Genomic DNA, 22,119 nt, shown 5'->3' with positions numbered 1-22,119 from the left:
ATTAAGACATTTCATTTTTTTTAGAATTATGTGACCCACGGATTTTAACTTCGAAACACCTATTCGATAATGTTCTATAACTTAGTTTTAAAATAATCAGGGTCATTAACCCATATAAAGTGCGGACTTTCAAACTAGTACGTAATATATTCATTTAAATATCTATGTCTAATAAAACTGCGTAGATAGCAAAAATAATTGTGTTAATAGTGTTTAATGTAGGTGTTAGACTAGTTAATAAGAATGCCAAGGATAGTGAGGAGGTGATTGATCACCTTAACTCTATTTATACTTAATTTAGTCATTATTTTTATAAGAAATTCAATCCTATTTTTTTTTCTTCTAGTGGATGAATAAAATAGGACATATACTGCTTACAAAATAATAAAAAAAGTCGTGTTAGCAGTAAAAAAAATTGTAGCAACCTTAGTTAGTAAATACGGTATGATAGTAATCATCCATTTTGATAGTAAAAGTAATAATAATTGCAACGAGAGTAGTGAAAGTAATAGGAATAGGAACGAGAGTACTAAATTTGTTATTTTAGACTATTTGATCTGAGAATTGATATAATTATTCATATTATTAATATTATTACTCACATTTTAAAACAAGATATTTACAAAAATAAACTTATGGACTTATTGTTCTTTGGTACATTCACATGTTTTCCTTACATCGACAATAATTACAAAAACATTATGATGTCAATGGAACCCGAAAATACTAATTTAGAGGCAGTACTGGACCTAGTAAACCCCGATACATGGAAGCTTATAAATCAAATACATCAATACAATTATGTAGAGTTTAAGTTGAGTCTTGGAATTTTCAAAACTCAACTTAAGACTTTGTCAAGATTAAGGTAGATTATTGGTAGTCTTGAATGAGTCTTGTCTTAAAATTTTCGAATTTTTTTGAGGTCCCCTTATAATATTCTCCTTTTGTCCCCGCTGGTGTCCCCTGACTTAAAATCCTGGCTCCGCCACTGATCTCAACAGTACCAATAATCTTACACTAAGTTCTAATAGCAAGGTACCGATTACCAAATAGCGATCCCTGAGTCATATGTGAGTGCAGTGAGTCAAGGTTTATCGAGTAACGAAGAGTCGAATAAAAGATTCGAAATTATGTAAGAAATAACATACTCTAAATTTGAAGTAACGAGGAGCATGCATGAATAAGAAAGCATCATTTGAATCACAACTCACATGCCTGATTCTGAGCCTTGACCACAGTATAGGCACTCGACATTGAATATTGCTTAAGGCTGCATTACAACCAACATTGCCTGTACTCCGTTTGGTGGTCCTAAGCTCGGCCTTTGGCATGTGCCCACTTACCTTGTAATGAATTGGGTTGCATGAATATGAATAAACAATTGTTTCGCCAAATAGTTATCCGTTGAAATAATTACCTGATAAACGGGTTAATAGGATTGCGTTCATCATTTTGAGTCAAGTACGGTCAAAATTATTTATGGATAATAATCAGTGCGCAATAATAAATATTCGGGTTTGATTTTATGGGGTCAAATTAAACTCAGGTCCGGTCCAGGTCAATTTTATCAGGTTTAGTTGTAAATGACTAGTTTCAGCCCCGGGTAAAAAATACACTATATTAATGAATACGAATATAAATAAACGTAAAGATATTATCTCAAATATTTGAAATCCTCTTATGGACTTCTTACTATCCTCTAATGGACTTCTTACTATTAGTAAATATTTATGTATATCTTTTAGTTATTGTATATATCTTATAGGTACATTATTTACATAGTTAGAGAGATTATCTCCTTGTATTTAGGCAATAGACTAGCACCTTGTATCCTATATATATTGCATAATGAAAGGAATCCCGATTTCAGGGAATTACATAATTTACATGGTATCAGAGCGGTAACCTAATTGTGGTTCTTGCTCACGGCAACTACACAATCCTTAGCCTCCGTCGTCACGCCTAGCCTCACGCTATCATGGCCACTGACGGCAAATCTGAACCCCCCAAATTGTCCCTCCATCCGGTATACAAGGTGACCAATATTCAAAACAAGGTCCGTGTTCTCGATGGTCTTAAGGTCTCCTACTCTTTGTGGATCGATCTTTTTACGCTACATGCTCGCAGATATAAGGTTCTGCATCATATCGACGGCACCGCCGCTCCGTCAAAGACGGACCCGTTGTATGAGGCGTGGTCCGAGGTCGATGCCATTGTTTTACAATGGATATATGGCACAATGTCAGACGACCTCCTTCCCCGTGTTCTCTCACGCGACTCCACCGCTCGTGAAGCCTGGAATCGGGTTGCGAATATTTTTCTCAACAACAAAGGAGCCCGTGCCGCAAGTCTCGAGCATGAGTTTATCAATCTCAAACTCGATAAGTTTCCTAATTTTGATGCATACTGTCAACGTTTGAAAGAGTTATCAGTAGCATTGTCGGATGTCGGCGCTGCTGTCTCTGATCAGCGTTTGGTATTATAATTGGTTCGTGGCTTATCCAAAGAGTATGACACGGTTGCGGCTTATATTAACCAAACCCTTCCCAATTTTGAAACGGCCCGTAGTATGATCGAGCTTGAGAACCACCGTCACGATAGCCGTGAAGAACCTGCGGCCCTAGTGACCCCTAATACCCCCCCGACTCTCGGACCTGGGATGATGCACCCAAGTCCAGCCAGCCTCGAAGCAACCGTCCTCACGGTGGAAAACGCGGGCAGAAGGGTGGGGGTAATCGTCAGTCAAAACAACAACAACAACCCACTCCGACTGCTCCTCCGTCTATGTGGGGACCCATGCCGGGGTGGCCATCTCAGTGGACCCCTCCGCTGTGTCCTTACCCTACCTACCCAGGGTGGACATCACCATGGCAGCCGTGGCCTGCTCCACAGACGTCTGCCCCCAGGTCTTCGTCTCGCACCAGCAACAGTAACAATCGGTCACAACAAGCAGGCTATGGACAAGCTCATGTAGCTGCAACTGAGGATGCTCAATTAACCGATCTCGGGCAAGCGTTTAATGCATTTAATTTATAGCCCTATGGTCATGGTCCGTTCTACATGGACACGGGAGCATCGTCTCACCTTAGCGCGGACGCAGGTATGTTTCATTCCCCTCTCAATTCTAGTACGATTAAATCTATTTATGTCGGGAATGGTGCTAGTATTCCAGTACACGGTTCAGGCCACACACAATTCGCCACACCAAACCGAACCCTTCACCTTCACAATGTCTTATATACACCGAAAATTATTAAAAATCTCATCTCCGTAAGACAGTTTACCAATGACAATAATGTTTCAGTTGAGTTTGACCCACGTGGTTTTTCTGTGAAGGATTTAGCGAATGGGAATCTGATTCTGAGGAGCAACAGTAATGGCGACCTCTACTCCGTGTCAGCCGTGTCAGCCTCGTCCAAATCCACCGAGTCCAGTCCCACTCTTCTAGCTTTCTCGTCTCATGTTTGGCACTCCCGTTTAGGACACCCGGGTGCTTCCATTTTTAATTTATTAAAGTCGAATTCTCGTATTGATTGTAATAGCAAGTCGAATTCTACTTTATGCCATTCATGTCAAATAAGCAAACACAAAGGATTGCCTTTTTCCGATTCCTTATCTACTACTCTTGCACCTTTTGATATTATTCATAGCGATTTGTGGACCTCATCGGTCAAAAGTACAGCTGGTTACAAATATTATTTAATATTGATTGACAACTTCACACAATTTGTTTGGGTCTACCCTTTAAAATTCAAGTCCGAAACATTTTCCAAATTCTTCAAATTCAAAAAATACGTCACTACACAATTTAATCGCCCTATCAAAAGCTTTCAATGTGACTTAGGCCATGAATTCGATAACAATGAATTTAAAAACTTTGCTGACCATCACGGTCTTGTGTTTCGATTCTCGTGTCCTCAAACATCGTCCCATAATGGTAAGGCCGAACACATGATTCGACGCATAAACGAAATTTTACTCGCCTTACTACACCACGCGTCCGTCCCACTTACCTATTGGGTCGACGCCTTGCACACCGCAGTCCACCTCCACAACATTTTGCCCACCAAAATCCTCAACTTCCGCACACCAACTTCCGCCCTCTTCAACAAAAATCCCTCCTACTCTCACCTTCGTGTTTTCGGCTGTGTCTGTTATCCTAATCTATCCGCCAAAGCACCTCACAAATTAGCTACTCGGTCCACCAAATGTGTTTTCCTAGGCTATCCCCAAGAATTCCGTGGTTACAAGGGTCTTGAGTTATCCACAGGTAAAATAATTATATCTCGTCACGTTACCTTCGATGAATTCGTGTTCCCATTCGCTCAACCATTGCCCTCAGCCACACGGGATCAAACCAATGCCCAACTCAGCCCTACCCTCATTGGCGCCTTCCTCACACCCACTCAACCCAGCATGGATCAAACACCTGACCACCCTCACTCTCCCCGTACCCAGACCCCCCCCTCCCCCCCGCCACGACTCCCAACTACCCAAACACACCTCCACACGCCTCCCCTGCTTCTCCCATTTCCCCTATCCAACCCCTTTACACAACCCCTAACTCGCCACCTATGCCTCCCAATAACCAGTCCCCACCATCCCCACCTCCCTCACGCTCTGGTCCCAGCCCACATCACCATTCGCCTGACCCACCTCCATCCTCATTTAGGGACCATCGTATGACCAGTCGAGCTATGAACGGGATATTTAAACCTCGTGTCCTAGCTGCAACCCACGACACACCCATCTCCCATCTCCCATCTCCCCTCTTCCCAAAAACCCCCACGCTGCCCTCCAGGACCCACACTGGAATGCCGCCATGACTGACGAGTATCGTGCTCTAATTGATAATCATACTTGGGAACTTGTACCTCGTCCCGCTAGTGCCCCTGTTATTCGCTGTATGTGGCTATATCGTCACAAATTTAAGTCCGATGGCACACTTCAACGCTACAAAGCATGCCTAGTAGTCAATGGCAAATGCCAACAAGTCGGGATTGATTGTAATGAAACGTTTAGCTCGGTGGTCAAACCAACTATGATTCGTACCGTACTTAGTCTTGCTGTAACTCGGTCTTGGACCATTCACCAATTAGATGTGAAGAACGCTTTTTTACATGGGGATCTAAATGAGACGGTATTTATGCATCATCCCCCTGGTTTTATTAATCCCAAATTCCTCACTCATGTGTGTTGGCTCCGTAAGTCTCTTTATGGTCTTAAGCAAGCCCCTCGGGCTTGGTATCAACGGTTCGCCAACTTCATTATATCAAAGGGATTTTGTAGCAGTGTATGTGATCCATCACTGTTCATTTATAAACACGGCACTGACATGGCGTACATGCTCTTATATGTTGATGATATTATTCTTATTGCCTCTAGCAATTCCTTAGTTCGATGCATTATTGATGATTTATCGAAGGAATTTGCAATGTCAGACCTTGGGAGATTGCACCACTTCCTCGATATACAGGTAACACCCAGTCGCAATGGGCTGTTTCTCTCTCAAAATCAGTATGCCCATGATATCTTAAGCCGTGCTTCATTGTCTTCCTGTAACCCCGTGTCGACACCAGTTGAAGCCGCGTCGAAGTTGAGCTCAACAGCGGGTCCCTTGCTAGCTGATTCCACGCTCTATCGGAGCCTAGCCGGGGCTTTGCAATATCTTACGATAACTCGACCCGACATCACCTATGTGGTCCAACAGGTGTGTTTATTTATGCACGCCCCTCGCGAGCCTCATTTTCAGTTTCTTAAACGCATACTACGTTATGTTAAAGGGACACTTGACTATGGTCTTACTCTTACAAAGTCAGCCACCCATAAACTCACTGCATACTCAGACGCTGATTGGGGTGGGTGTCCCGACTCACGAAGGTCTACTTCCGGCTACTGTGTATTTCTTGGAGATAACTTGGTCTCTTGGTCCACCAAGCGTCAAGCTACCGTATCTAAATCCAGCGCCGAAGCCGAATACAGGGGTGTTGCTAATGCGGTTGCCGAAACTAGTTGGCTACGGAATTTGCTTCTAGAACTTCATGCTCCCATTTCGAAAGCTAGCCTAATTTATTGTGATAATGTCTCCGCTGTATACATGTCAGGCAACCCTGTTCAGCATCAGCGAACCAAGCATATTGAAATTGACATCCACTTTGTTCGCGATCAGGTACGTCTTGGGAAAGTCCATGTTCTCCATGTTCCGGCCGAATACCAATATGCCGACATTTTCACCAAAGGTCTTCCCAAGCATCTCTTTACAAGGTTCCGCTCTAGCCTTAACGTTCGTCCTTCTCCCGCTTAGACTACGGGGGAGTATTAGTAAATATTTATGTATATCTTTTAGTTATTGTATATATCTTAAGGTATATTATTTATATAGTTAGAGAGATTATCTCCTTGTATTTAGGCAATAGACTAGCACCTTGTATCCTATATATATTGCATAATGAAAGGAATCCCGATTTCAGGGAATTACATAATTTACACTTACTATTTGAAAATTATGGATATGAACATAACATAGTTTTTTTTTAAGGAAACATAACATAGTTTTGAAAGAGTTTAAGACACATGAAACAAACAAGTCACCACATGGTTAAGTAAAGAAATTCCATACACAGGTAAATCTCAAAAGTCTAAAGTCTGACAATGAACAATATACAATGTCCAACGATCTCAACATAGCCAACTCCCAAAATCTCAAGTTACAACCAACATAGAAGACCAACAAGACAATACTCATCACATATGATTGACAAGGAAACATGGACTCGGGCGCTTGCTACAAATCACAAGGCGGCTCTAACAAGCGTGCTATAAATCACACGGCAACAAGTGGTACTCAAATCACACGGCGAACGTGCTCGACCATATACACTCCCCGGATCATAAACGTGCATATCCCCTTGTGACGGGTCCACAAGGGGAGACTCAACGGGTGGCCTTCCGCGTACGACGTCGCCTAAGGAACCCGGTTACCCGTACCGGTCCCTCAACAACAAAGTTCAATGCCAATTTAATCTCATAACAATATCTCATCCATGTAACAGCAATAACCATCATGATAATATCAAGAATCATTGTCACAGTTATAATAACAACCATAATTAACACATAAACACACAATCCCAAGGATTGAGTAGAGAAAGTCGTTACCTTTTAGCAATTCTTCAAAGTTAGCAACAATCAAGAGTGCTTCACAACAAGAACCAATCAATCAAATCGGTTCCTCACAAATACGGCACCTATATGAACATACTAAAATATATATTGCTCAATTATACACTAGTCCCTCAAAACCCGCAAATTGTAATACGCGGATATTTTGGGACCCACAAAGGACCCTTGATATGCGTGAGAGGGCCCTTATCTACTCGAAAAGTAGAGGATGACTGTACACTAGACCAAGTAAGACCTAGACTGGACCAAGTAAGGATTCTAGCGGATCATATGGCTTGCACTCGGACGCGTACGACTAGTACTCGACCGAGTAGAGGTCACTCGGTCGAGTAAGCTCGGTGCTCAATCTATTATTGGGACCGAGTGAACTCGCTACTCAACCGAGTGCGACACGTCAGTCCCCGATAAGACTTATTTCGGATTCCTTTCTTATCCATAATCAAAATCTTTTCCTATCTTCTTCTTCGTCACGCCAAACACTCCCTCCTCTCTCTAGAATATTCCCTAAGGCTCTCCCATGACCTTCAAGCTTGGATTTGAAAATGCAACCTCCACCAAATCCCCGATATACCTTTTTAAGTCGAAATCCCACCTATCTCTTTTGTCTTATTTTAACCCTAACTTTTGAGGGGTTTGTTATGGTTAATTAGTTAGTAATTAGTATGTGTAATATGGGTAATTAGTGTAACACCCCTATACACCAAGTGCCTTACCAGGACCACCTAATACACGGAGATGCTACCATCTCGGTTACCCGAGGCAATGTATATCAAATAAACAATAAAGAAACGTACTTTATTAAATAAATTTAAAGCAATACATGTCCACACCAAAACTGTCAAATGAAAATACAACTGTTCCAAAAAGCCAAACCAACTAAAGTAAATAAATGTTCAAGACACAGTAGAAGACTTCTAGACTTCTCGTGGTGACTAAACCCAGCTATCCCATGCGCATCCATCTTCATACCTGCTCAATAACTGCTCACCATCCCCGAATGCATCACCACAGTTTTCAAAACACTTAAACGGAGTCAGTTACTGATTACACAAAAACAATACAACAGATACAATACACAAATCACCCAATCTCCATCAAAACTCCACACACCTGACTACAGACTAAAGTCTATAGTCCTGCTAGAATACTCATCGCAACAAGTATTTCACACTGCCAGTGGGGGATCGCAGTCGTTCCCACCTAAGCCCCGCTCATCTCATCCGAGCGATAACCCATGTTCTTTAGTGTGCACATCCCTTCTGTGACGGGCTCCACAGAGGGCGAATCAATGGCGTGAAGCTACTCCCGCAAGTGACTCCACTCAGCCGAGGACGCACCTCGAGAACCACAGACAATTATACAACCAACCACATTATACAATAATAATTACCAATTACCAAATTCCAATACGATATGAATCAACGACATTAACCAACAACTATGTAATCAATAACCAAGTAGGGAAACCCTACCTGGAATAAGCAATCACGAGAACGTCACAAGCAACTAATCAATATTGATTCTCTACGAAACCTTCTCCTATAATCACATATTCATATAATTACCATCTAATCAACATTATACTCCCAAAACCCCAAATCTACCCAATTAGGGTTTTAAACAAAATCAACGAAACAATATAAAAACTATACAAGGATCTTACCCTTGACACGACGAACTCAACGGCGTAAAGAACACGACGATATATAACACCCCCATTTATTTAGGAGCCTTTGGCTAGACATTCCCAAGTAAATGAGAGCGTTACCATCTCGGTTTCCCGAGGTAGTGAATAACAAAGTCCAACTCACCAAAGTACTTTAAATTAAAACTTAATGATTACATGTTTATTACAACTTAACCAACTAAAACTTAATATAAAATAATTACAACTCGCAGCGGAAATAAATAAGTGATTAAATAATCTATGTGAGCTAGACTTCTAGGTAGACTGGCCAATTCCTCACGCATTCCCATAAGCTCCCAAGTCAACTAATCTTTAGTACCTGTCAAATCTGCTCCCCATTATGGTTCATCACAGGTGTTCACGAATACACGGTCAACCGCGAGGATAAGTAGGAATACACACTAACAACAAGAATATACGATAGCAATCCAATTTCCTTTTTACATTGCACAACCCCCTGACAACGTGCTCCTTTCCTTGACTTAGCACACCTCCCTTAACAACTGCTCACAATACTTTGGTACCCCTCCCTTAACAACGTACCGCCAATATGTAATAGTACCCCTCCCTCACAATGTACATATTACCATCACCCCAATGTACAAACTCCCTCAACAACGTACAAACTGACTGTCGCACAGGTTTTCACAATAATCACATTCACAACCCATGATCACAATCCAAATCACCTCATCATTATTATTAATATCAACCAACACAAATCATTATATTTCACCCTTCCAACAATTATGATATTATCAATCAACATGTGCAATATAATTCTCCCATCCAACAATTACGATAATTTCAACCAATACAATTCACATATGATCAGTTCCACATTAACATAAACCATCCATTATACCAAACATTATCGAATAAGAGTTGAGTAGGATTTATCCCTACATGGCAAGTGATTCCAATTAAGCAGCCTAAGCAATCCAAATAATTAAAGCAATCTGACCTGATTATAATTTCTTCACAAGCGTCAGCTAACAAAATATTATAATTCAATTATTTGTATTTGCTTATTCCTTTTATTATATTAATTATTCAAATTAATTATTTATTATAATTATTAAAGGTCCACGATATTAAAACCCGACTCAAATACAAACCCGAGTCAAACCCAACTTGAAAACTCGACTCAAGTAAATAAAAGCCAAACCCATAAGACAAAACCCAAAACCCATGTATAACCCCCTTTAACCCGTGTAAAACTTACCACAAACACCCACACATACACCTCCAAAAACAACCCGACATACCCACGGCAACACCACCATCACAGCCCCATCGTGACCACCAACTCACCACGACTGACCAACACCCACAAAACCACCACACTCGGCCCAAAATACGAGCCTTAGAAACGACCACCCCAACCTTTACCAATTTATCAAAACCCGACATCAACAAACACCGTTTAACTACTACCTACGACCACCACCAGCCCCGATCGACTCCACCTAACCCAACCACTAATAGCCTGCGACACAACGCACCCCTACAACCAATGGCCACTAGTCAAAGCACCACCACCATCCCGCAAACTCACGCCCTAAACAACCCCCTTAAACCCGACACTAGACAACCAAACCACCACCCTGACAGCCAGTGGCCACCACCGTGGTCTACCTTGACCCACGGTGGTCCCACCATCAGCCACAACCCCTCATGACGACCCATAACCACCCAGAAATGACACACACCCTATACACTACACAAACATCCAAACAACCACCTCCCACGACAACCACTGTACCAACCACCACCTCTGACCACCCTAACACCACCACTAGAACCGCCCCTTGCTGACAATACCAACCACCCAAACCCCAGGTCACGTCGACGACTATACAAACCACAATCCCCGACTTAAGGTTCACAGCACCACCTGATTAAGACGCCCAAACCGCCACCTACGGTGGTCGACAAAGGCCACGGTTGGTCCTACTGGAGTCACTACGGTCAAGGGCAACTACTAATATCATTGGCACGGTTTACGATGGTCCATACGATGTATTAATGATAACTTAAATTAATTAAAACGATATAAACATTAGTTAAGACGATCTTTAACTTTTATCGCTTTATCGCTCTTCCCGTCTTCGAAAACTCCTTCCTCTATTTTTATGAATTATGTTTCTGCTATCATGGTATTTATAGTCTAGATTTGGAGAGAATATGAGGTCAATTAGGAAACTACAACAATTACCTTATTCTAATTATTATAGGAATTGCCATTAATATTATTACCATTATATTATATTATTATTATTATTATTATTATCATATATTATTAGTCTTACCATAAATAGGATTTCCTCATACTATATTTACTAATTTTTATTATTGCCATAACATTATTATTATTATTATTATTATTATTGATATAATTATTATTACCTTTACATATTATTATTTCCATATTATATTAATATTAATTCCCGATACAAATCCCGATCACACTCATACTAAAGTAATAAGTTTCGGTCCAACTATCAATGGCACACGACCCAACACTCAATTATTAGCTAAGCCCAATTCCCAACTTGGATACTTAATTTATTATTTAATTAACGTATTACTTGTAATTATTATTAGAAATGCCTTTTAATCAATTATTAAATTACATAAATTATTATCATAAATTACTATCAAGATACGGGATATTACAGTCTTCCCCCCTTAAAATGAACTTCGTCCCGAAGTTCGCCCACAACTACTACCACAACACTTATAAACATCCACATAACTATGCGCCATCCAAATTATGATAACATAATTATCCATTTACGATTATCAATCATACCAATCTCATCACAAGGTATCACAATAATAACTCAAAACATTCGTAGTATTACACGATCCGACAACCTTAGCCTTTGGGATTTGATAATAACGCGAAGAACAAGGCAACGTAACTGTTTTCTATCTTTGAAAAGTTTTTAGAAAAGTAAAAGTGATTAAGAAAGTGACGGAAACCCTTAAATACTAATCACGCATTATGAACAAAACCCGGCTAAAACAACCCGTAAGACCAATTTACTCGGTCGAGTAAGTGACTTACTCGATCAAGTGCCCCTTACTCGATCGAGTGTCACATATACTCGATCGAGTACCCATCAGACAGACTACTGTTTTGTATAAAAACATACTTACTCGACAGAGTAAGTCCCACTCGATAGAGTACCCATAGACATAGAAAACCGTAGTATATTACAGTCTTCCCTCCTTAAAAAGAACTTCGTGCCCGAAGGATAACCCATACATAAAAACAAAACATACTAACTCAACCACGACATAACAACGCAACTAAAAACTAAAAACAAAACTCCCAACTAAAACTCAAACCGACTCAAGCAACTAACAACTGTACCAAAACCAACACCTTATGCGATCATATCCTACCCCCCCTAAAATAAACATGGTTACGTCCCCGTAACCACACATACCTGATAAAAAAGAGACGGATACCGCTCTCTTATAGCCTCTTCCGCCTCCCAAGTAGCTTCCTTAACCTCATGATTAGACCATAGAACCTTAAGCAACACTGTTTCCCCGTTCCTAGTTTTCCGAACCTTGAGATTAAGAATCTATTTTGGGACCTCAAGATCAGACAATAACTCATCCAACTCTATTGTTCTCCACCTCTAGCACATGTGAAGGATCGCTCACATACTTCCGTAACTGCGACATATGAAACACATTATGCACCCTATCCAAAGCCGCCGGTAACGCTAACCGGTAAGCAACCTCACCCACACGATCCAAAATCTCATATGGTCCGATGAACTCCTGGCTCAGCTTCCCTTTCTTACCAAACCTCATAACCCCGCGCATAGGAAACACTTTCAAAAGAACCTTGTCTCCATCTTGAAACTCTATGTCACGGCGGTGTAAGTCTGCATAACTCCTTTATCGATCCTGGGCTACTTTCATCTTTTGCCTGATCAGCTTAACTTGTTCTATCAACTCCTGTACCATCTGTGGTCCTAAAACCACTACCTCAGCTCTATCATCCCATCAAATCGGACTCCTCCACCTCCTCCCATACAAAGCCTCGAACGGTGACACCCAATACTCGTGTGGTAGCTGTTGTTATAAGAAAACCCAATTAGATCCAACCTATCCATCTTTCGCAGGATGAAAAGCAATACTCATCTTCAAGGTAGTTCCCATCAAACCCTACAACTCTCTCCAAAACCGTGATATGAATCTCGCATCTTTATCCAACACTATATCCTTAGGCACCCCATGCAAACGAACCATATGCTTCCTATAAGCCAAAGCTAATTGTATCTTGGTCCAAGTATCTTTCATCGAAATAAAATGAGCTGACTTAGTCAAACGTTCAATGATTACCCATATCATGTTGTTACCCTGTTGACTCTTTGGCAAACCCACTATAAAGTCCATAGAGATAGATTCCCATTTCCACTCAGGTACCTCAAGAGACTGAATCTTACCTTATGGTCGTCGCTGCTCTCCCTTAACCCTCTAACATGTCAAACATCGAGTCACAAACTCAGTTGTTTCTTTCTTCATCCCAGGCCACCAGAAAGTCTTTTTCAAATCTTTGTACAACTTGTCACCACCTGCATTACCGAATATGGTGTGCAATGAGCCTCTGTTATGATCATCTTTTTCAACTCCTCATTATTAGGAACACATCATCTCCCATAAAATCTCACACTGTTATCCGTATCAATAGAGAATTGAGACACTGTCCCTTTCTCTACTCCAGCTCTCCATTCCTCAATCTTAGGATCCAAAGCCTATTTCATGCAAATATCATCATAAAGATCGGACTCCACTGTCAAATCCCCTCTAGCATCCCCTTTCTGTATCACATGTATCCCCATCTTCCCCACCTCATCTCTCAATATCATCAAAGACATAGCTGTGCATAGAGAATGCACACTCTTCCTGCTCAGCGCATCTGCAACCACGTTTGCCTTCCCTTCATGGTATATAATATCCATGTCATACTCCCCTATCATCTCCATCCATCTCCTATGTCTGATGTTCAGCTCCTTTTGAGTGAAGATGTACTTGAGACTTTTATGATCTGAAAACACCTTAAATGTCGCCCCATAAAGATAGTGCCTCCAAATCTTGAGAGCAAACACAATTGCACCCAACTCTAGATCATGTGTCGGATAGTTCTCCTCACAAGGCTTCAATTGCCTAGAAGCATAGGCAATTACTTTCCCATTCTACATCAACATGCATCCCAATCCATTCTTTGATGCATCCGTATATACCTCAAACTTTTCACACCCTTCAGGTAAAGCTAAGACTGGAGCTGTGGTCAAACGCTCCTTTAATGTTTGGAACGCCGCCTCACAACTTTCATCCCAACGAAACCTATTCTCTTTCCTAATCAACGCTGTCATAGGTCTGACTATCTTAGAAAAGTCTTTCACAAACCGACGATAGTACCCTGCCAAACCCAAGAAACTCCCGATCTTTGCCACATTCTTCGGTGCCTCCCACTTAGACACTGCCTCTATCTTTGTCTGATCCACAGCTACACCATCCTTGGAAATCACATGCCCCAGAAAGGCAACTTCCTCTAGCCAGAACTCACACTTAGACAACTTTGCATATAGCTGATTGTCATGCAAAGTCTGCAACACCAACCTCAAGTGCTCCTCATGCTCCTCCTTAGTCTTAGAATAGACTAAGATATCATCTATGAACACCACCACAAACCGATCTAAATACTAACTGAAGACCCAGTTCATCAAATCCATAAACACAGCAGGTGCATTAGATAATCCAAACGACATCACCACATACTCATAATGACCATACCTAAATGTAAAAGCTGTCTTTGGTATGTCCTCATCCCGATTCTTCACCTGATGGTAACTCGACCTCGAGTCAATCTTGGAAAAGACTGCTGTCCCATTCAACTGGTCAAACAGATCATCTATCCTTGGCAAAGGATACTTATTCTTCACCGTAACCCTGTTCAGCTCTCTGTAGTCAATGCACAACCTCAAACTCCCATCTTTCTTCTTCACAAACAGAATGGTGCTCCCCACGGTGATACACTAGGTCTAATGTATCCCTTATCAATCAAATCATCCATTTGCTTCTTCAGCTCTTCCAACTCTTTAGGACCCATGCGGTACGGGGCCTTAGAGATTGGTCCCGTCTGATATGTGCATTTTATATAGTCCTTTTAGGGCTTTTTATGCACGTATTTCTATGTTATTATCGTAGTTTATGCTACGAAATGCCCGAATATGTTACTTTGGTTTGTTTTGTCTTATATGCAGGAATGAATCAGAAAATAGTGAAATCGAGCCTTTTACCGTCCGTTTAGCATGCATTTGGAGGAAGAGTGAATTTGGAGCGGGAATGTAGCTATTTTGAGATGCGCAAAGAAGAAACATAGCTAGGCGAGCAAAGGAAGAACTTCAAATTGCTAGTACCTACTTTGAAGAGCTATATGTCGAGTTCTACAATAGATATTCAGGTGATTCCAATTGGAGATGAAAGCTTGTCCTGTTATCTTTCCAACGCCACCGAAATCGCCCTGTTTGCCCAAGTAACGAAGAAATGGCAGCCGTTTGAAGTTCAGTGCGCAAAGCAGGAAAAGTACTCGATCGAGTAGATAAATCACTCGATCGAGTACTAGCTACAGCGAGAAGATATTAGTCGAGAATAATTAGATTATATCTTAGTTTTATCTTATAATTAGATTAATAATAATTATCTCTCATTATATAAGAGATACTAACTTAGACCTAAAGGATTCATTCATTCCCTGGAGTCGAGAGGGGACGGACGACGACGCTTGTTCTTCATTTTCTTTATTTTTCGGATCAATTGTGACTGCCCTTTGGATTTTGTTCTTCCCTTATACTTTTGCTACTCGGATTCAGATTGTATTGGTATTATTATCCTTCTTTAAATCTTTAATCCCTTCTTCCCTATATTAGTTATCGTAATTATTCTAATTCAATTCTCTTTAGTCTTTTATTATGTTGAATTTCAATTATCTATTTCTGGTTATTGTTAATTCGTTGGCCATGAGTAGCTAATTTTCTTATGCTAAGACTATAGGGGATCCATAATTATGAAGGGAGAGTGATCGATTTATTGGGTTAATGCTAGTATAGTCTTTGTTGATTAAATGCTACAATTAATCGAACCGTCTAATTGAGTCGACGCAATTAGACCTTTAATTCTTAGTGATCCTTGACCTGGACCGAAAGGTTGGAAAAGGCGAGACTAGTAGCGAACAATAGGGTATTGCGGTGAGGGCGAAAGTTAAGTTTGTGTACACTTTAGGGTGAATTAAGGACCGAAAGGTGACGTTCACTACCCCTTAGACCGTATTTGCATTGACTTGAGACCTAGATTACTTAATCGAATGATTATGGTGAACCGTCTGTCTTAGCATTTGTTCCTCTTTATCTGTTTGCTTCCTTCTTTTTATTTCCCTCTCCCTTATTCTCTTTAGTTTAGAATATCACTTTTCAAATCCCCACATTGTGACCCGTTACTCATAGACTAAAATTAGACAGATAAATCTCATTTTTGCCTCCCCGTGGAGATCGACCCTACTTGCCGACTTCGTTAGTTGTATTTAGGTTTATTTTTGATCTTTGCGACGACCGGTATCAAATTTTGGCGCCGTTTCGGAGAGGCAGCGTAGTTTTATTTGTTTTTATTTAGTTTATTTCTTGTCTCAAGGAGCTTCGGTTCCTTGAGACCGTTATTATGTCTTTCGTTCTTCTCTTTCCGCAGAAAGAGAACGAAATTTTTGGTACTTATTTAGCCAGGTTTTTGGAGTGGCTCGAGCCCAGACGAGATGCATTTTTTGAACTCCAATTGTCTTTGGACTATCTTCCGGGGTATGAATGACCCTACGCGAGCATACCTAGAATCTATTGGTAAGTGGGATTTGGAAGGAATCCCCGTAAATGAGGTATTATAATTCTTTGATTGGTTTGTCTTGAATCTCTTAAACCCAACTTTTCTCTTCATGTTGACTCAAATGAGGGGGTGAGTGAGACCTTAGAAACCAATCTAGGAAATCTTTGACGGAGACATGGAGGAGACCACTAGCGTGGTTGACAATCCTTTTTATGAGGATAGTTTAGAACCCCTTTATGATTCTTGCACTGATAGTGAGGGTGATTTGAAGGCTCTCTTTGAGAATCTCCATCTTGACGAGTCTAGCAATAAGGAGAGTGAGGAGGTAGATTTAGACAGTCTTGAGGTCAAATGGGATACTTACGATGATATAGTAGATGAACCTATTATAGAGGACCCAATTGACCCAATCGACTTTACCTTCTCCTTTAGCAGTCCAGATTCCTCCACCTCACAGTTTTCACCCGTCTGAGCATCCAAATTCTATTCGCGTTGTTTTTGAGTCCAATGCTCCTGAGCTGCTTTATTTTCCACCTGCGGTTATTTTGAGTTTATATTCCGCCCTTAGCCGGAGGGCGTAATTATCTTGTGAATGATTTTGGGAGCTGTCATAGGAAATTCGTTAGGCTTAAACGATCTTGCATTTCAATTTCCTATGCTATTACTATATTATGGTGCTACTTACAGTTTTGTGTAGCACATGCGCAGCGATTTGACAGGTTGGTGCGATCTTTGAGTTGCTTTGATTGGGTTCAATTAGAGTAGTTGGCTGAAAAAGAAGGTCGAGCTGAGACCTGTCTGAAACTAGCGCTACCCGGGAGGCAACCCGGAGATTTATTTTTAGTTGTTTTTCCAACATTGCATTTTATTTTAGTTGTGTGTAATAATTGGTCTTCGTACCATAGACTATATCAGTATGCTTGCTTTGTTAGTTTTGCGGGCAATTTTTACTGCGTTTTGCAGGGATACACTGGAGATTACTCGATCGAGTACTTTTTGTACTCGATCGAGAGCTTTTTCTGCTGATTAAAAAAAAAAAGTTTTTTTTTTTACTCGATCGACCACTATTCCACTCGATCGACCACTATTCCTCTCGATCGAGCTATTTTGGACGCCCATTGCTTGGATTAGCTTCTTGTGACGATGTTTCGGAGCTATTAGTGACCTCCCATGTTGCTGGCTGGTTTGGGGACGCCCCTTATTCGCGCAATCTTGTGAGCTTTCCGTATTTACTCTCTTTCTCTTTTAGTTTGCATTTCCTTTCCATGTTTTGGTACAATGAGGGCATTGTACGGTTTGGTTTGGGGAGGTTATGCATCCATATCTGTGTCTGCATCTTGTTTTTATTGCATTTCTGTTATCACATTTAATTTATGTCTGCATTGTTGTTTATTTCCATAAAAATTCAAAAATTCCCTAAAAATTCAAAAATTCAAAAAATTCAAAAAATATTCACGTTTATTTTTGCATATAGGTTGAGTCGGAACGGTAGATTTCCGTGATGAAATTGCACTTTAACTTGTCATTTTACTTGAGCCTTGCACTTTTATTGATAGTTATTAGCTGAGTCTTGCGCATATCTACGAGTTTTTGTTCAAATATAGCTGACCATTTAGACTTGACCTGATAAATTGGCAAACTACTTGATAAATTCTGAGTTTTAGAGCCCATAACTGGTGACATTCATGACCAGTTCATTAGGAATTGAGAGTAGTACTCCTTGCATAGCATGTTCATTATTTTTGCACTTTTATGACATTCGATTTCTTGTCAAATGCATACATTCGGGTTTGTGGTCGGTGTCACATGCAGGGAGGTGCTTATAAATTTTCCCCTTTTCTTATATTTTTCACCCATATAGCTCCACTTAAGCCAAATCTTGCCTTTTTGACCCATTAGCTACATCCAAAACTCAGCCTGCCTAGTTAAGCTAGTTTAGTTTGTCTTTTGTGGTATATTTTTCCGTCTGCAGATTGGCCGTGTGTATTTTGATTGGAGTTGGTGTATATAAGGAGGGAAAAAGAAAAAAAGAAAAAAAAAAGAATTGGAAAAGAAAAAAAAAAGAGAAAGTTACGTGAAGAAAAAAAAATATGAAACAAAATCAAAATCACGTATGCAGGAAACCAGGAAAGAATGAAAAAATCAAAAATTTGTTGTCTGGTTGTATTTTGAGACCGTACGTATTCATTTTTATCTTGTGACGGTCTCACTCCTCTGTTTTATTCATATCTTTTTGAGGAGATTGTGTATTGGGTAGTGAGTTTTGTGCCAATGAAGGGCACTTGTGTTTATTTTTTAGTCAGTTGAGATTCGGACGGTCTTATATGGTTCTGTTTAGGAACTAGCTTGACGCTTTTACCTCCACATTTCCATAACTTGTTTTGCCTTTTCTCACCCGAACCTCACTATTCCCATATCATTTGTAAGCCCTCGACTGTGACGGACATTGTTGGTTGGAATGTATGTGTAGTACTTGAATCGTCTATCATCTTTGTTGCATGCATGTTATGTAGGTCGTGATCTAGGTGAGTGACTGTTTTCTCTTTCTCTATTATACATATACTTTCACCCTTTGCTTCATGAGAGAAGAGTGACCACGTGAGAGTCCGATTTTGTTGGTCTTGCAAGGTCGATAGGTCAGCTTTATTTATGGACATCTTATAATTCGTTTGCGTATTGACCATTGTAGTCAGAATCGTTGATTTTAGCTTGCATTAAACTGGTTCAAGTAGGCAAGTTAAGCTAGCTCTGAGTTATCATTTCCGTTCCATTAGTTGCATTTTAGTTTACTCGAGGACGAGTAAAGGTTTGGTTTGGGGATATTTGATACGTGCATTTTATATAGTCCTTTTAGGCCTTTTTATGCACGTATTTCTATGTTATTATCGTAGTTTATGCTACGAAATGCCCGAATATGCTACTTTGGTTTGTTTTGTCTTATATGCAGGAATGAACCAGAAAATAGTGAAATCGAGCCTTTTACCGTCCGTTTAGCATGCATTTGGAGGAAGAGTGAATTTGGAGCGGGAATGTAGCTATTTTGAGATGCGCAAAGAAGAAACATAGCTAGGCGAGCAAAGGAAGAACTTCAAATTGCTAGTGCCTACTTTGAAGAGCTATATGTCGAGTTCTACAACAGATATTCAGGTTATTCCAATTGGAGATGAAAGCTTGTCCTCTTAGCTTTCCAACGCCACCGGAATCGCCCTGTTTGCCCAAGTAACGAAGATATGGCAGCCGTTTGAAGTTCAGTGCGCAAAGCAGGAAAAGTACTCGATCGAGTAGATAAATCACTCGATCGAGTACTAGCTACAGCGAGAAGATATTAGTCGAGAATAATTAGATTATATCTTAGTTTTATCTTATAATTAGATTAATAATAATTATCTCTCATTATATAAGAGATACTAAGTTAGACCTAAAGGATTCATTCATTCCCTGGAGTCAGTAGAGGGGACGGACGACTGCTTGTTCTTCATTTTCTTTATTTTTCGGATCAATTGTGTCTGCCCTTTGGATTTTGTTCTTCCCTTATACTTTTGCTACTCGGATTCAGATTGTATTGGTATTATTATCCTTCTTTAAATCTTTAATCCCTTCTTCCCTATATTAGTTATCGTAATTATTCTAATTCAATTCTCTTTAGTCTTTTATTATGTTGAATTTCAATTATCTATTTCTGGTTATTGTTAATTCGTTGGCCATGAGTAGCTAATTTTCTAATGCTAAGACTATAGGGGATCCATAATTATGAAGGGAGAGTGATCGATTTATTGGGTTAATGCTAGTATAGTCTTTGTTGATTAAATGCTACAATTAACTGTAACCGTCTAATTGAGTCGACGCAATTAGACCTTTAATTCTTAGTGATCCTTTACCTGGACCGAAAGGTTGGAAAAGGCGAGACTAGTAGCGAACAATAGGGTATTGCAGTGAGGGCGAAAGTTAAGCTGTTTACACTTTAGGGTGAATTAAGGACCGAAAGGTGACGTTCACTACCCCTTAGACCGTATTTGCATTGACCTGAGACCTAGGTTACTTAACTGAATGATTATGGTGAACCGTCTGTCTTAGCTATTCCTCTTTATCTGTTTGCTTCCTTCTTTTTTATTTCCCTCTCCCTTATTCTCTTTAGTTTAGAATATCACTTTTCAAATCCCCACATTGTGACCCGTTACTCATAGACTAAAATTAGACAGATAAATCTCATTTTTGCCTCCCTGTGGAGATCGACCCTACTTGCCGCTGACTTCTGTTAGTTGTATTTAGGTTTATTTTTGATACTGCGACGACCGGTATCACCGTCCCCGGTTTCAGCTCCACACTAAAATCTATCTCCCTCTTTGGCGGTAAACCTGATATCTCCTCCGAAAAGACATCTGGGAACTCTCCCACCACCGAGATCTGATCAACTGTCGAACTCACCTTACTGTGGTCTCTCACATGGCATAGAATCAAAGGACACCCCTTCCTCAGATAAGACTTCAATGTCACCGCTGCAATCACTTTGACCTTGGGTTTGACAACAAACCCACGATAAGACACACTGACTAATTTAGGACCTCTCAAAGAGACTCTCTTTTGGTGACAGTCTATTCTAGCTTTGTACTTACCCAACCAATCCATGCCAAATATCATCTCAAAACCATCCATAGGAAACTCTAATAAATCCACTGGAAGGTCGACCTGCCAAACTATAATAGACACACCCTTATACAATATTTCACAAGAAACAGACTCTCCCGATGGTATAAAAACTTCATTTTTTACAGACTCAAACTCTCCCAAACCCAAAAGCTTAGCATGCCTCGATGATATAAAAGAATGTGACGCCCCCGAATCAAACAAAACAAAGGTAAAGACACCATTAACAAGAAAAGTACCCGTGATCACGTGAGCGTCATCCTCAGCAGCTTTCTTGTCCATCATGAATAGCTTGCCACTGGTCTTCTGTCCACCTCCCTGGATAGTACTAGCAGAAGTAAACGATTTAGCAGCCGACCCCTGGTTGTTATTAGTTGCCGGTTTCTGATATGAATTACCGCCATTGCGGTTAGCCCCACCGTTGTTATTCTGACCACCCTGATTGTTCCATGACCCAGCCGGCCTGTTACTAGCATAACTCCGAGACGGACCCTGAGAGAAACTCCCCTGTGATGGCCTCTGAAAACCCCTTCCCACAGCACTGTTGCACTCATATCTCTTGTGGCCTATACCGCCACAGTTAAAGAAAGATATACCCCAGCTGCTAGTACTACCACCACGACCACGCCCAAAGAAAGCTCCACCACTAAAACCCGATCCCAATCAATAAGCCCTCGCTTGGTTATGGTTGCCCCTCTTGTAACTAG

At 40.6% G+C, this 22,119-nt stretch overlaps 1 protein-coding gene across 1 annotated transcript; it reads left to right on the top strand.

Moving 5' to 3' along the window:
* The first annotated feature begins 1,978 nt into the window (after window positions 1-1,978).
* Window positions 1,979-3,377, top strand: LOC141614175 (uncharacterized). The gene is made up of 3 exons (XM_074432931.1): window positions 1,979-2,476; window positions 3,037-3,100; window positions 3,337-3,377. The coding sequence occupies exons 1-3, from the start codon at window positions 1,979-1,981 to the stop codon at window positions 3,375-3,377; spliced, it is 603 nt and encodes a 200-aa protein (XP_074289032.1).
* Window positions 3,378-22,119: the final 18,742 nt, after the last annotated feature.

This window comes from Silene latifolia, chromosome 11, assembly GCF_048544455.1.
Source record: "Silene latifolia isolate original U9 population chromosome 11, ASM4854445v1, whole genome shotgun sequence".
In the NCBI taxonomy this organism is placed as follows: Eukaryota; Viridiplantae; Streptophyta; class Magnoliopsida; order Caryophyllales; family Caryophyllaceae; genus Silene; species Silene latifolia.
This window is presented reverse-complemented; position numbering and strand designations above follow the sequence as displayed.

Coding starts and splice junctions, on each gene's coding strand:
- LOC141614175 (XM_074432931.1), top strand. CDS start 1,979: ATGGCCACTGACGGCAAATCTGAACCCCCCAAATTGTCCCTCCATCCG. Junction 2,477..3,036: donor CTGTCTCTGATCAGCGTTTG/GTATTATAATTG, acceptor TTTAATTTATAG/CCCTATGGTCATGGTCCGTT. Junction 3,101..3,336: donor TCACCTTAGCGCGGACGCAG/GTATGTTTCATT, acceptor TTTTCTGTGAAG/GATTTAGCGAATGGGAATCT.